At 36.8% G+C, this 15,312-nt stretch overlaps 2 protein-coding genes across 2 annotated transcripts; both read left to right on the forward strand.

Moving 5' to 3' along the window:
- The first annotated feature begins 1,456 nt into the window (after nt 1–1,456).
- On the forward strand, nt 1,457–8,399 carry LOC135650849 (probable protein S-acyltransferase 7). The gene is made up of 5 exons (XM_065170484.1): nt 1,457–1,720; nt 3,926–4,108; nt 6,217–6,513; nt 6,890–7,123; nt 7,214–8,399. The coding sequence occupies exons 1-5, from the start codon at nt 1,616–1,618 to the stop codon at nt 8,096–8,098; spliced, it is 1,704 nt and encodes a 567-aa protein (XP_065026556.1). The 5' UTR covers nt 1,457–1,615; the 3' UTR covers nt 8,099–8,399.
- Nucleotides 8,400–10,113: 1,714 nt separating this feature from the next.
- LOC135672472 (protein LAX PANICLE 2-like) lies at nt 10,114–14,929 on the forward strand. The gene is made up of 4 exons (XM_065180950.1): nt 10,114–10,955; nt 11,098–11,148; nt 11,234–11,306; nt 14,641–14,929. The coding sequence occupies exons 1-4, from the start codon at nt 10,375–10,377 to the stop codon at nt 14,770–14,772; spliced, it is 837 nt and encodes a 278-aa protein (XP_065037022.1). The 5' UTR covers nt 10,114–10,374; the 3' UTR covers nt 14,773–14,929.
- Nucleotides 14,930–15,312: the final 383 nt, after the last annotated feature.

Consider the following 15,312-nt stretch of genomic DNA (forward strand, 5'->3'; position numbering starts at 1 on the left):
AGAATATAATTTATACATGTATTTTATATAAAGTCATAAAAATTCACTTATAATGTTTTGAAACTCGTTATATTGTTTTCGTTCATATAAAAAACAAATACTGTAAAGCGAACAAAAAAACACACTAAAGGAAATATATCCTAAATTCTTATCATTCATTCCACTTCATACTATATCAACAAATGCAGTATGATATAATTTACACAGATGTATTTCATAGAAGCCATAAAAAATTATTTAGGGTGTTTTGGGACATCCTAATTTTGTTTTCGTTCATATATAGAAAACGCGATAAAATAAATAGAAAAATACTATAAAAATTAACAAAAAAATAAAAATTACAATGTTTTTCTATACATTTTTATAGTGTTTTCCGTTTGTGAAAGATAATGGTATTTTAAACCACCCTAAATAATTTTTTATGACTTGTATGAAATGCATCAATGCAAATTATGTCTTATTGCATTTGTTGACATGGTATGGCATGAAGTGGGATGAATGATAAGAATTTGGGAAATGACCTCTTTATAGTAATTTTTTAATTTTATAATATTTTCTATATATAAACGAAAATATTATAATGATAATTTCAAAGCGTCGCAAAATGACCTTCTATAAATTGTATAAAATATATAAATGTAAATTATATCCTATTACATTTGTTAATATGGCATGGAGTGGAATGGATGACAAAAATGTGAGAAATAACTCATTTATGATATTTTTTTATTTGCTTTATAGTGCTTTATGTAAATGAACGAAAACATTATAACAATGTTCTAAAACATCATAAATATTTTTATTCTAATTATATGAAATGTATCAGTGTAAAAAAAATATATTATATTGTATTTATTGATATGATATGAAGTGAAATGAAGGATAAGAATATGGAAAACAACCCCTTTATAATGTTTTAATGTTCACTTTAAAGTATTTTCTATATATAAACTATTTTTATAATATTTTTCTCCGGACGAATGCACCTATTATTATTTTTTAAATATAGTTTCAGTATTTTTTAATTAAGGATATTATTTGAAAAAAGCCAAAATAAGGATTTTTTGGGGGAAAAAAATCAAAATGGAAATCTTTTATAGGGAAATCGTACTATTTTAAATAGTTTGATATATTTATAATAATTGATTTTTGAAGAGAAATATTGAATTACGCAGCCAACGGTGGGGCCCTCAGCTCTTTCTTTTTTTTTCTTTACAGCAAAATTTCAACTTTACTTCCCCTAAACCCTTACCCGCCTCTCGTAATTGGCATGGTGGGCCCCATATGAAACGAAGTCCAATGAACACAGGAGTAGGTGTGGCAAGTGGGGATCGACGGGTACTAGAAAAATATTATTTTACTATAATATTTTTTTTATGATTCCCACCTCCCTTGTCGGGGGTGTAAAAGCGGACCGAAGGTTTGAGTGCGCCGACGGTGGCGGCGGCGAGATCTAACGATTGGGCGGCGGCGTCTGCGGCGGGCGGCGATGGCGGGGAGGAAGCCCGAGGCCTAGGAAGGATCCCTCGTCTGCCTTCTTTTCGTTCTGTTCGTTCCGCGGCTGTTCTCAGCAGATCTGGCTTGTTCCGCAGAAAGGTGAAGGGGCCGGCGAAAGATGATGCATATTGCCCCGCCTTCTCGGGGCTCCGGTACGATCACCTCCGGAGTGTTGGATGATGCGGAGGCACCGAGGGTTTACCAGGCTTGGAAGGGCAGCAACGTAAGTCGGCCGTCTCTCACTATGTTTTTGTACCAGTCTGCGGATGTGTAGTTCGATCCCTCGTATCCTGCTAATCCCAAAATTATGGTTTTATTGTAAGATTATTCCGATATCGATAGGAAAAGGGAGGAAAATTTATTGGAAGATTATTCCGATATTGGTTTATGAGGACATTGTAAGCTAGACGCAGGAATTCCTCATCTTCGAATAGTCATGGAGCCAAGTACCATGTCAAGTTATGAACTTCCGGTTTTTTTATTCATTATTAAACAGTTCATGTGTTGGCATTTTGTATCATCATTAATATAGTCATCTGCCAACTAAATGCAGCTTAAGTTCAGTTTCAATTCTTTGATTTACCACCAATTTCCTTATCAGTGTCTCATTAATGTGCTCCGAACAAGAGAGTTTAAAAGTTTGTATTGAGACACAGGTAAGTCGTGCGCCTGGACATCTTTTCTTCTTGTTTGAGTTGTCCCTGATTCTGTTTAATTTCTCAGTAAATGAGAGAGAATGTTTGTTATGGAATAATTTGATTGTCCATTGTTTGGCATCAAAAGAAAATTATTGACAAGAATATGGATGCTTAGTTAATTTAAAATATATCTAGGTGGCCTAAAATTTTGTTTTGAAGCAAATGCTATGTTGATTACAACAACTAACCAGTATCCTGATGGCTTTTCTGCATCTTTCTTCCTAATTATTCTTTTCAACCAAATTAAAAAAAGAGACAAATTTTCTTTTTTTTTTCCCGTTCACTGTCTTTTTTTTTTCTCCGTAAAATTTTCATCTCTCTTAGCAGACAACTGGAGCCTGAGGATTGTAAATAAGAAATATTCAATTTTCATGCACATTTAGCTAATTAGTATCATTAGCACATGTAGAATAGTTTCTTTGATAAGACAAGGCCACTGACACAGCATAAAAATTCTCAGTGAGAGATTTATGGATCTATGAACTGCATGCTTAATTTTCCAACTTCTGTATGCATATAAGAAAGTAGTTGGCTGCTGAATTGAAACTCGGTAGTGATTTGTTGCTGTTTCAGCAGGATGGTTTGGGGTAAGAAGATCTTCAAGATTACTTATCCAAGATTATTTTTTACAAATAGGCAGTATGTATTATGGCTAATTGACTACAGAAATTTATACCATTTCAAACCTTGTGGAGGATAGTCGAAAATTGGAAAAGTGCTCTTGCTTTGTAGTTTGTACAAGGCTCAGTGGCAGGAGGAGATCCATGCAGACGACCCCAAATAATTGAGACAGCTTGTTTACAAGAAATTATTTCAAGAAATCCAGTAACTGTCTGATGATCCTGTGAAGTTCATGTAGAAGCAACTAAACTTTTGATCAATATTGTTCAAGTAATTTGTTTGTTACGTATTAAATCTGAGAATTCTTTTTCCAAGCATATGTCTCGTAGGTACTGAGTCTTTCTGAATTTGAATTGCTTTTGTTATGTATTAACTCTCAGAATTCTTTTTCTAGGCATATGTTTCATAGGTAGTGAGTCTTTCTGAATTTGATTTGTTTTTGTGAATATAGTAATAGTAGTATGTTAGTATGTTTAGTGTTCATCTTTTTCTTTGATTTCTTGATCGTCATGGAGAAGAATTTTGCTACCACTTTTTGTTGATTGTCATTTAAATATAATAAATTGGCTTAGAATTTTTGTATGTTAAATTATATAATAGAAGAGAAACATCATAGCTTTTCGTATGTTTCTCCTTTGGTCCCCTTGTCTTCTTTTTTCACCCTTGTATTCCTCTTCAGAAATAATATTCCTGCTGCCTTAGCTTGCTTTTTGGCGACCTTGCTTTTACTTAACTGCTCTTTTGCCCTCAACAAAACATCCATTTTTCTTAGATTACCTTCAAATATTTCCCTAGTTGGCACTCTTGCCTCTAACTACAACTTTCTTGAATTAATGATTTTTACCAAAATCTATTCATTGGGCGCAACAATTATTTTTATTCTTTTTTATATCTTGTGGCCTTATAAGCTCTTGTATTTCTATCATCAACTAGCTTTACATTTTAAACCTCAGCTTCAGAATCTAAGTTTTGAGTCCACTATTTAGTTATAATTATCAAGTCTTTGTGCTATTCATTTTTTTTCTTTGTTTATCTTACTAAAGCTGTGCAGGAAATATGATGCATGATTTTCTTTTGATTTAATCTGTTTTTTTTCATATTTTTTGCAGATATTTTTTCTTCAAGGGAGGTTTATATTTGGACCTGATGCATCATCCTTGTTTCTCACCATTTTTCTCATTGTGGCACCGGTCTCCATCTTTTGTGTATTTGTTGCTAGAAAACTAATGGATGACTTTTCTCATAATTTGGGAATATCAATAATGATAGTAGCTGTTGTTTTCACATTATATGTAAGTATCACATCCTCATTCCTCTTGTTTTTTCCTTTATGTAACTAGATGCTTGATTTGGCTTTTGAAATATGAAGAATACTATATTGATGTCGAGTCCAAGGAAGGAAATTGAAACATATGCATCTATTTGGCAAATTTATTGCTGTCATATGATTCTTAAAGTTGTTGTATATGTTTAAGACAATGGTGCTCTTAGTTTTTCCTGAAAAACTAGTTTATGCTGTCAAAATCCTGTGCAGCATGATCTGGATTAGGTTGGTGCTTGATGAGCTTGATCTCCCACTCCCTTTGGGTTGGGGTTGTATATGAATTAATGATGGTATTCATACTTCAGTTTCTGTTTAGGCATGTTATATAAACTTCTTTATTTTTTTCCCTAATTTTTCTTTACAGTTTTTTGCCCTAATAAATATCATGTTCTATTGCATTTTTTAGCATTAAACTATCTCCTTGGTTTAAAAATAATGAATCTGCAGCTGCAAAATAGTTTCTTAATGATTGTGCATCTTTTTCTAGATTAATTTTCTTTCTCTTGGGTTATTTCTGCTTTATATGACAATTGAATTGCATTTTTTTCTGAAAATGAGCAATTTTGTTATAGGTCATACCGTCATAGGTATTTTTACTTTTTTGATCAATGGTGGGTACGACACATAGTTTAATGATGTGATACAGAAACAATGATTTTTTATTTAATCATGAATTCCTAAATGTCATGATATGAATTGGTTCTATTTTTTAAACCAATTACTTTGGTATCACTTGTCCTATTGACCTGTCTATAAGTACATTGGTCGTTTGGAAGTTAAGTTGGAAGTTACAAATCATCAAATGATGATATGTTGATTCTTTTGACAACTCTCCATGGTATTCAACTTGCAATGTGCTTGGTGTTGATGTGGATTATATATATATATATATATCCTTACATTGCAATGTCTATTTTTCTGTTGCACTTTTATTATTTTTAAGATTCCAAAGATCTTATGCATCCTTCAACTGATTGGATTGGTGATGCAAGGACCACCAAACATTCTTTGCACATTGTAGTTCAAAATATTCATTGCAATTTGAATTATATATGTCAATGGGGAGCAATAGTTTATCACTACTGAGCAAGGGGGGGGATTAGTCATTGTTTGGTATGGAATTTGCCAAATAACCCAGAATCATATATGGACTTAATGATTCTGCACAGCCTGCATGTGCATTTAATGAGCGGTGCACATTTTGGTTAGTCTACAGATTGAGAGCGACCGATAGTGCGATGCTCATAAACTAATGTGTACCCTGCATGATTGTTACATTCTTTTTCCTGTTATCTTATGTCTGCTCTGAATGAGATAGATAACAAAAATTAACAAAGATGGAGTATTGACTAACCCCATGAGACAGCTAGCGATGGTGCGATGCACATAAACTAATGTGTACTCTGCATGATTGTTATATTCTTTTTCCTGTTATCTTATGTCCTCTCTGAATGAGATAGATAACAAAAATTAACAAAGATGGAGTATTGACTAACCCCATGAGACTCTTAATTGATTTTACACGAGCTAAATTAGGTTTTTGATTTGGTATGCATGACTTAGAGATTTGAGACTGCAATTTTGACCTTAAAACTGGTTGACTTCTAGTGAGATTCTTTGTGTGCTAATTTGGAGGACAGTTTACTGACATAATTAAATTTCAGGGCATCTATAAGCTTTTGATAGATAAAAGTCAGTATTGATTAAACCCGCAAAACTTTGAATCGATTCCCCAATTAGGTTTTTCATTTCACAGACATGATCTAGAGATTCTTGAATGCAACCTTGACCTTGAAGTTTGTTAACTACAATCATGAATTCTTATAAAATTCATCATGTGCTAGTTTGGAGGATGGTTTTCCTGCATAATTAAGATTTGAAAGGCTTTTACCATATGCCGTGTTTGTTTTTGCAAGATGGCTTCAAGGTAAGTATCTTCTGGTTTAGATTGTCATGCTTGGTCATAACAAAGCCTTAGCATCGTACTGAAATTTCCTGATTGCATATTCTTGATTTAATCGAATTAATTTTGTTCCTGTGTATTTTACTAAATGAAACTATGACTCTTGATTTCAGGATTTGTCTCTTCTACTAGTTACCTCTGGTAGAGATCCGGGTATCATTCCCCGAAATACACATCCACCAGAACCTGAAACTAATGGTGGAGACAGTGAAGTTGGAGGTGTCCAAACTCCACAATTGCGGTTACCCCGAACCAAGGATGTCATTGTGAATGGGATCACTGTGAAGATCAAATACTGTGACACCTGCATGCTTTATCGACCTCCTCGCTGCTCTCATTGCTCAATCTGCAATAATTGTGTGGAACGGTTTGACCATCACTGCCCATGGGTGGGGCAATGCATAGGGATTGTATGTTTCATATCTTGGATATAGCTGCTTGAAACATTATATTCTCTATTGAGTCACTTGAAATGCAACTAGAAAATGAATTATGTTTTAGGTAAAAGGAACCTTCTTAAATAGTTGATATTCCAATTTCCAAGCATGCGAGTGCTAAACCGGTGGGAGTCGATGATTGACGTGTCATAACTTTCCCTCACTACATGGATGACTTTTCTTCAGGAGAGATGATCATTTCTATATTCTGGGTCATAATTGATGACCTTTTTCATTTCTATTTTACCTAGTCTTAGTTTTGTTAATGTTCATCTTTATCTTTTTGATGCAGCAGAACTATCAATTCTTCTAGTTTTATTAATTGTTCATCTTTGCCTTTTTGGTGCAGCGGAATTATCGATTCTTCTATATGTTTGTCTTCTCGACAACCTTACTCTGCCTCTACGTCTTTGGGTTTTGCTGGGTGTATATAATAAGTATCAGAGATGCTGAACAAACATCCATTTGGAGAGCAATGGTCAAGACTCCAGCTTCCATAGTTTTAATAATTTATACTTTCCTATCAGTATGGTTTGTTGGTGGCTTGTCCGTCTTCCATTTATATCTCATGAGCACCAACCAGGTAAATTAAGTATCTTGCTTGATGGAAAATTTAATAATCGATGATATTATTCTATGGTAATGTTTAATAATCTATTCTCTTTTCTGGTAGACAACATACGAGAACTTCAGGTACCGTTATGATCGGCGAGCTAACCCATACAACAAAGGAGTGGTGGAGAATTTCAAAGAGATTTTTTTCACAAGCATCCCTCCTTCAAAGAACAACTTTAGGGGAAGGGTGCCGCAAGAACAAGGCTTACAGCCACAGCCAGCAGGACAAGGTTTTCTGAGCCCAAACATGGGCAAAGCTTTGGGTGACATCGAAATGGGTAGGAAGCCCATATCATGGGATGAAGCTAGGGCACTAGCACATGTAGGCGACTTGGAAGAAGGTATAAATGATACCAAGATGTTGGATGCCATGAATGGTGGACTCGGTGTTCTGTCCCCAGATTTAAGCAAGGAGGCTTTGCCTCCAGAGGCTGTCGTCGGGAGAACTCCATTGCACACAATGCATTCGAGTTATACCGGGATGTTAGATGACATGAATGACAGACTGGACGTTGTATCCTCAGATTTAAGGAAGGAGGCTTTGTCTCCAGAGGCTGTGGTCGGGAGAACTCCATTGCACCCAATGCATTCGAGTTATACCAAGACGCTAGATGACATGAATGACGGACTGGATGTTGTATCCCCAGAGTTAAGGAAGGAGGCTGTGGTCAGGAGAACTCCATTTCACCCATCGTATTCGGGTTATACCAAGATGTTAGATGACATGCATGGTGTGCTTCATGATATGTCCCCAGATTTAAGCAAGGAAGCTTTGCCTCCAGAGGCTGTTTTAGAGAGAACTGCATTGCACCCAAGACATTTGAGTTGGGTGCGCAGAAGCGGAAGCTGGGAGATGACACCTGAGGTTCTGGCTTTGGCTGCTGGATTGGGGGAGTCGAAAAGGAAGGAAAATGGCAGTGGCACTTCTGCTGGAAATAAATAGACTCGAATGGTTGAAGCAAGGGATATTATGCATGTGGAGCACATTACAATGCTTCTCGTGGTGTTCATGTTTCAAGGAGGGAATGAATCATTGTATCTCTAGAAGATTGCAATTAACTGATATGGTTCTGTGATTTTCTTTGCTCTTTACCCTGGTTGGTTGTCGCAGTTGTGCTCTATATTGTCTTGTGATTTGATGTTGGAAGGACTTGACTTTAGTATCATTAGTGTATGTAACTATTTCTTTTCCAACTCTGTGCAGTATATGATTCTCAATGGCAACATAACAATTCTTTGCTGAAGTCGCCGAGATGGTTCTCTTTTTTTTCTCCATCTTTATCTTTATTAACTTCAAACAGATTATAGCACATGAAGTAGTGTTTAGCAAGTGGCAGTCAATTACCACACAGTCTTTTGCCATAGATTAAAGCATCTGTTCTTGATCAGTATGCTTTTATTTGCAACCAGGAAGACCTTCTCCAGAAAAGCTTTGAACACTCGTATATTTAGGAATATTAGAAAGCAAGTTCAGTGGATGTACATCTTATCATTTCAATTGCCTGTACATCTTATCAATCAAAGCAGTAAGGATTTATGCAGTTCTTGAAGTCGCCTTCAAATGTACAAATCAAAGCAAGTTCTGTGAATGTACAGTTTATGATGGGCAGCGTCTGCCATTGACACTCTCTGACTGCACATTATTGGACAACATCTAATTATTGAACATAATCCAGAGTAAATATTTTTGTTAAACAAAACTTTCAAACCTTAATTTCATATTATTATTATTTTTTGCATACAGTAAACTTCCCAACAAACCTTAATAGTAAAGACCAAAAGACTCAATTAAATTCATAATTCACACATTCAATTTATTTTTCATAGAAAATTAAGAAATAGTTTTGAAGTCTGATTATTGTTCCTCAATTGTTCATCGCTGTCGCTATGAGCTCTATCGTCTACCAATTTCTTTTGTATTATGATATCTCACTCTCCTATAATAGTTCTCAATTTCGGATATAGTCATATTATGGGTCACCATCAAATTTCATGCATGCAAATAAGTTGGCAATCTTTATACTCGCAAGATATTAATTAATGCAGGATCACAAGAGTTGTGAGCATCACACTGCAACGATGAAGGCCACAGCCATCAGTCAGAGATGAGAGCGCGTCTTGGTGTAAGGCATAGGCATGCAGACAAACCATGGCCTGTTTGCTATCCGAAGTATCAAGTTCAATTGGATTAAAAACAAATGTAAAGAGAAAAAGAAAAAGAGTGTTAATGAGAAAGGATCATGAACGAACTTATACAACTACCTTAGATCAACTAGGTGAAAGGATATTGATCAAGAAGAACTATATTATATGTTATAAATGTTTTCCTTACTGCATATACTCTACATGCATCATATATTGTAAGAACAGGAGGGGAATAGAAAATTAACCATCTGATTCGAATAATGTACTGCCAAATATTAACTTAAGCCCATACTTTATTGAACATGTGACAAATTAAGAATGCTGATGTGATAAGACAAAGAATTTGGTGAGGATGTTTAGAGTTTTACTCTTGTCGATTTATAATGATGCATGATTCCTTTTGCAAGGAGGAGGGAGGTTCATATTGAAATTAGCTCAAATGATGAGATGTCAACCATATCTTTTGTCTTGTCTCATCACTTGGTGAGCATTTATTACTGGAAAACTAATCTAAATTACCCCAACTACAATGGTATTCTAATTATTACTCAACAACAAGTGTCCATGTGGGTTCCATATTTTAACTCCACAGCAAGCATACTTGCTGTCTCAGGCTGCTGTGATACATCACATAATTCTATGATCCAGCATTTGCACTGTGGTTACATGTAGCAATGGCATTTGTACTGTTGATGCCCTCTAATTAAAGATGACCAATACTTATCTAAAGCCATCAGAACATCTCTCTCTCTCTCTCTCTCTCTCTCTCTCTCTCTCTCTCCCCAACTATAAAGTCATCTTCATATCAGAAAATCTCATCCTCAAGGACTTGAAAGGAAAGTTAGACCTTGAAGGCCTCAAATCTTATTCTAGGTTTCGACAAGACGAGGTGAGAGGAGGTTGCCTTTACCCTTATGGCTGCTGCTTCGCCTCCATCCAACATCCACTTCTGTTATCAGCTACACCTTCATGACCTGATGATGTTCTAGGGGTCAGTGAGCCCGTGGTGGTATCATCTTTGATATATGAAGGATCAAAAGTTGTTGATGAAGCTGCAGGGAACACTATGACAGGATGGCCCCTGCTCCGAACCTCCGACGACGACACTGCGATGGCTATGGGGGCTTCTTTGATCGAACTGGAGTTGAGGTCTTTGAAATATCGGGCCTGATGGCCGAAAAGGCCGCTCAAAGTGGTGGCAACAATGAGCAGGAGGAGGAGGAGGAGGAGAAGCAAGAAGCAGAAAGGGCTACATCTGAAGAAGCTGGCCGGAGCTACCAAGGGTGGCTCCGACTTGGCACTGGTAGCGATCCGACGGCAGGCACTAGCCGTGGGCGTCGCGATCTATTAGAGATGAACTTGTTCTCCGGTGGACCGTCAGCCGAACGTCCCATAGAGTGGTCGCCGCTGCAACTTCCTGGCTTCACCGCAATGGCACCGTCGCATCCGGCAGCGGCGACGGCAGGATACGGCCGTACGTGGAGGCTTCGAAGTCCGAGTCCAAGCGCAAGTAGTTTGAGCATGGCTCCACCGCCAATTCCATCAAGTAGCTTGAGACTGTCGTCCGTGGCGACCGGTAGCGAGGTTAGGGTGGTCAGCCCACCACGGAGGCCGCAGGCGGGGATGTGGCTGGTGCTCAGAGCTGCACAGAACCAGTGAGTTGAGGGTTTCTGAGTGCATGATAGAACTTCTCCTTACCACTTCGTCTGAATCCCATCTTTCAGTCTCTCTCTTTGTCGATTCAGTTTTGAAATCTTTGTTTATAATGGTTGCATGCTTTTTGTTATCTAAATGCAGAGGAAAGCAACCCTTTCTACGTCAAATATCTAAGAGCTATCTAAGGATGAAGTATCCACACTTGCCTTTGTATTCATTTTTCACCTTCTGGTTCGTGAATTTGATGGCATGGAATTAATAGGAGTTCTTGTCGTAGGGATGGGAGGATGACGGCGAGAGCACTGATGAAATACTTAGCCAATAAGCTTGGCTTGGAGGATGGACATGAGGTACTCTCCACATGCTCTACATGTTTCAGCTTATCAATATAAAGTGATTGTTAGTTGCTTTTGGGCATTCTGTGTTCATCTTTTGGACATGCAATGCAATGCATACCTGCATTGGATATCATAGAAGAACTAACTGCAAGCTATCAGATATATCAATCCCTGTAACAGTGTCTAATCTCAGAAAACAATCCTCCTCCACACAGTGTCACTTGAGATGGACAAGTATGGTGTCTACAAACCTCATATTGGGATGTACAGTATAGCTCTCTGGTTGCTTTTAGGCACAGTGCGAGGAGTCCAATGATTACATGTTTTCTTGGTAGTGAGTGTCTACACACTTAATTTGTTTGCCTGACAAAATATATATACATTTATACCTTGATTCTTCTCCTTGTTGTTGCTAAAATCTATTTAGGGAAATGCTTGAGTGATCCTGACTCCAGTATAAGCTTTTTGGCTTGTCAGAGTACCAACTTACATTGTTGACAAGAGGGACCAGTATATTAGCAACACTTTGGTTGGTCCCAATTGTACATTAATGATCGGAAGAATATAGCAATGATGTCCTGTACTGTTAAAGATTGTTTTCCACCTTGGTGCCAATATATTAATGTTGTAGTTCTTCATGCATTAGCCCATCAATATGAGAGAGTCAAGACACTAGTGTAGAATTTGCAACTCTCTCTCTCTCTCTCTCTCTCTCTCTCTCTCTCTCTCTCTCTCTCTCTATCTATCTATCTATCTATCTATCTATCTATCTATCTACAGAAAACATACAGCTATGAAGTCCTTTTCCTTTTCTTTTTCTCCATTCTTTTTCATTTTTGGGGTTAAATTGTCATACTCCTTTACCTACTAAATTCTTCATCTTAGGAAATATAAAATACATTCGATCACATCCATCAGTTAGAGATGTGATAATTCCCAATTCTTGTAGGAATCTGTTTCATGCAAAAGGAGATGCGTGCTTTTGATAATCATAATGTTCATTTCTTAGTTTCTGCAATTACATGAGGTTAGTTTGGAATATCATGACATGAGCACCATTCCTTTAGCCTAAGAAATATGCTTGCCAGGTGATGTGCCCCTATAATTTCGAGGTCAACTCTACATTAAAAATTGGACATGCTTCTTGACATCTCTTGTTGCAGTTTAATTTTGTATAAATCAAATAAATTCCTTGTTTGCCTACAATTGAGTAGGTGAGGTACAGAGAGCTATAGTCAACATTAATAACATTTTGCCTCACAATCATGTCATGTTATGTTTAATTCATGTCCGAGGTCAACACAAGGAACACAATGCTACTTATCTCAACATGTCATGCCCCTTTCTTGCTGCCCATGGATTAATCAGCTGAGAACAAGTAGGTTATGAATGATTAGGGATTGTTTACCGATTGAAGCATAGTGACTTCATGTGGTTATCCGTTGACTAAACATTTTGTTGTTAGATTTTAACATAATTCCCAAATGTAAGAATCACTCTCTCTTTCTCATAACCATAGCTATGAAAGGTTTAATCAAGGTTGACAGTCTCATATATATATATATATATATATATATATATATATATATATATATATATATATATATATATCGATATTGTATGATTAGTATTTGTATCGTACCGTTCCATACTAGTGTATCGAATGTCAGTACGATGGTATAGACTGAATCTTAAGAAAATTAGAAACAAATAATTACAGAACGTATACTGTCTTGTTTTAAGCAGCATCGACTCGTACAAGATGATACCAATCTTGTACTGCTCGCTGCATGTTCTGTATCGATAACTTATTAGATCATTGCTATGATTGGCATAGTCATGATAACGTAGGGGAGCATTGCCACGGTCATGCTCGCGTAGGGCTTAGCATGGCTAAGAATTAGGCACTACAAACCCCCTGGAACGACCGGACGCAGGATCCATCAAGTGGTGCACTTTGTTGGAATGTCAATGGCCCTATCACCCCCCATCCACAATGCGAGAGCCAATGGAGAAAGGCTATCCATTCTTGCACACTGGCGGAAGATTCTTCTGTCAGATCTCAGGTTGGTGAAAGGGAAGGAGCAGCAGCAACACTGGGAAAAGATAAAAGCATGGTACTCCTTAGCCATGATCTGTGAGGCCATGAAACCCAGAGGGCCACCCCAAAAGCTTGGCCAGACTCGAAAAGGACGACTGAAAACGAGGCACCGAGTGCACCCATGCATCATCATCACCATCATGACTCTCGCTTTTGCTTGGGGTTGGGTCGTGGGACAAGTATCGAACAGATGCGGAGTACTGGTGGCGGATGGATTAATGTGGAGTTGGTTTTGCTTCTACGATAAGGAGGGGAGAGGCGATGAGAGGGGGACGTGAGAGAGACATGCATCGACTGGTCCCTTGTGCATGTGTCACGTTAGGTGGGTGGGTAGAGAGAGAGAGAGAGAGAGAGAGAGAGAGAGAGAGAGGGAGATGTCATAAGAATGTTGTTCAAGTATCTTTAAGGAGTGATTTGAGGCTTCAACAAAGTAGAACATAATATTTTTAGAATCTTTTGGCTTATGAAGGTAGTAAGTATTGACTACTAAAGAATGATTCAGGAAGTGAGATATGTTTATTATAATATCTCAATTAAGGATCTAAATAGAGATGCATGCATTACAGTATTGATCACAAAGCTATTATGCATCTATATTTAAGCTGATGGAAAGAGATGATGATCTCGTAAGAGGCATTATTTTAACCCACGCATAATGAATGCGACATATTTTTGAAATAGGGAATGACTCGTGAAATTCTGTTCTGCCATTGAGTCATGCATGTTATATTCTTTATTATGTTTTTTTTTTAACCCTTAGACAGGATCGATCTCAAGACCATGATATCAACAATAAGGTCTTTTATCAGTTAAACTAATTTATAATAAAAAATTAAAGATCTCGAATCCTTAACATTTGGTAAGTCGATCATTAGATCAATTCTTTCGGTTTAAAAATTTATTGGATTAGTTTCCAAGTCCTCAACCTTTAGTATGTATACCTAATAAGCGACCATGAAACCAATATTTTAGATGTAAAAATTTATCAAATAAGATTTTAAACTTATAAGTCTTGATAAAATATGTCTAAATATGCTATCATCAAATCAATATTTTAGGTGTATATCGTTAATTAACTTGAATGCATTAAAAAATAAATCCTTTATTGTTTACAGGAATTAATTTTTAGGTCTATCAGTATGCGTACTCATACCACCAATTCTATCTATTACATCATGTGCTTTGAGAACCCACAAAATCATGTTGTCATTCTTGGTTTTTGATACATCTATGCTGCATCATCAGGTGCAGATTTATTGTAGAGGCCAGCAGGTTCCTCCGTCGATGACGCTGCAGCAAATTAGGGATCAGATATGGTGTTCCACTGAAGCAATCGCTGACCATCTCCTAACCCTCGATTACAGCAGGAGTGGGTAGGAAGAACCTCTTCCTTACACTCTTGACTTGGAAGATTGTCCACCTGATCAAGTTCAGCATACAATGATGCCACCAGAAAAAATAATGCAAGTCTCAGGCATGCAATGAGATGCTAATGGGCTTGCAGTGTTTGTGTCTTCTATTTCTGACTCACTGATTCCATGTCTCAATGCCTCAAAAGTCATTCAACATATTGTTCTCATTTATAAGATCTTTACATTTTGACGTCATTCTTTCATGTCCTCTATTTCATAAAAGAATAAAAGCTGGCTTTTGGACAGATACATGACTCTGAAGACCATAAATGTCTCAGGAGATTATATTTCCTCCCCCTTTAGTGTCAGATTAGTATGAAATATAAAATAAATTTAAAATTAATATATTATACCATTACGATCGACAATGTCGATTGCAAAGATTCTTCAACACATCAGAATAATAGAAAAAAAAATATTTTTGAAAATAATAGTTCTAGCTCAATTTATGGACCAATTTGATGATTCCAAGAAAATCCTATTTGATGATACGAGGATAACATCG

This window comes from Musa acuminata, chromosome BXJ1-4 (genome assembly GCF_036884655.1).
Source record: "Musa acuminata AAA Group cultivar baxijiao chromosome BXJ1-4, Cavendish_Baxijiao_AAA, whole genome shotgun sequence".
In the NCBI taxonomy this organism is placed as follows: Eukaryota; Viridiplantae; Streptophyta; class Magnoliopsida; order Zingiberales; family Musaceae; genus Musa; species Musa acuminata.

What these genes read in the sequence shown, in the direction of transcription:
- LOC135650849 (XM_065170484.1), top strand. Translation starts at nt 1,616, where the DNA reads ATGATGCATATTGCCCCGCCTTCTCGGGGCTCCGGTACGATCACCTCC. An exon ending in CTGTTGTTTTCACATTATAT is followed by an intron (nt 4,109 to 6,216) that starts GTAAGTATCACA and finishes TCTTGATTTCAG; the next exon opens with GATTTGTCTCTTCTACTAGT. An exon ending in TGGGGCAATGCATAGGGATT is followed by an intron (nt 6,514 to 6,889) that starts GTATGTTTCATA and finishes TTTTTGGTGCAG; the next exon opens with CGGAATTATCGATTCTTCTA.
- LOC135672472 (XM_065180950.1), top strand. Translation starts at nt 10,375, where the DNA reads ATGGCCCCTGCTCCGAACCTCCGACGACGACACTGCGATGGCTATGGG. An exon ending in CTCAGAGCTGCACAGAACCA is followed by an intron (nt 10,956 to 11,097) that starts GTGAGTTGAGGG and finishes ATCTAAATGCAG; the next exon opens with AGGAAAGCAACCCTTTCTAC. An exon ending in GCTTGGAGGATGGACATGAG is followed by an intron (nt 11,307 to 14,640) that starts GTACTCTCCACA and finishes CTGCATCATCAG; the next exon opens with GTGCAGATTTATTGTAGAGG.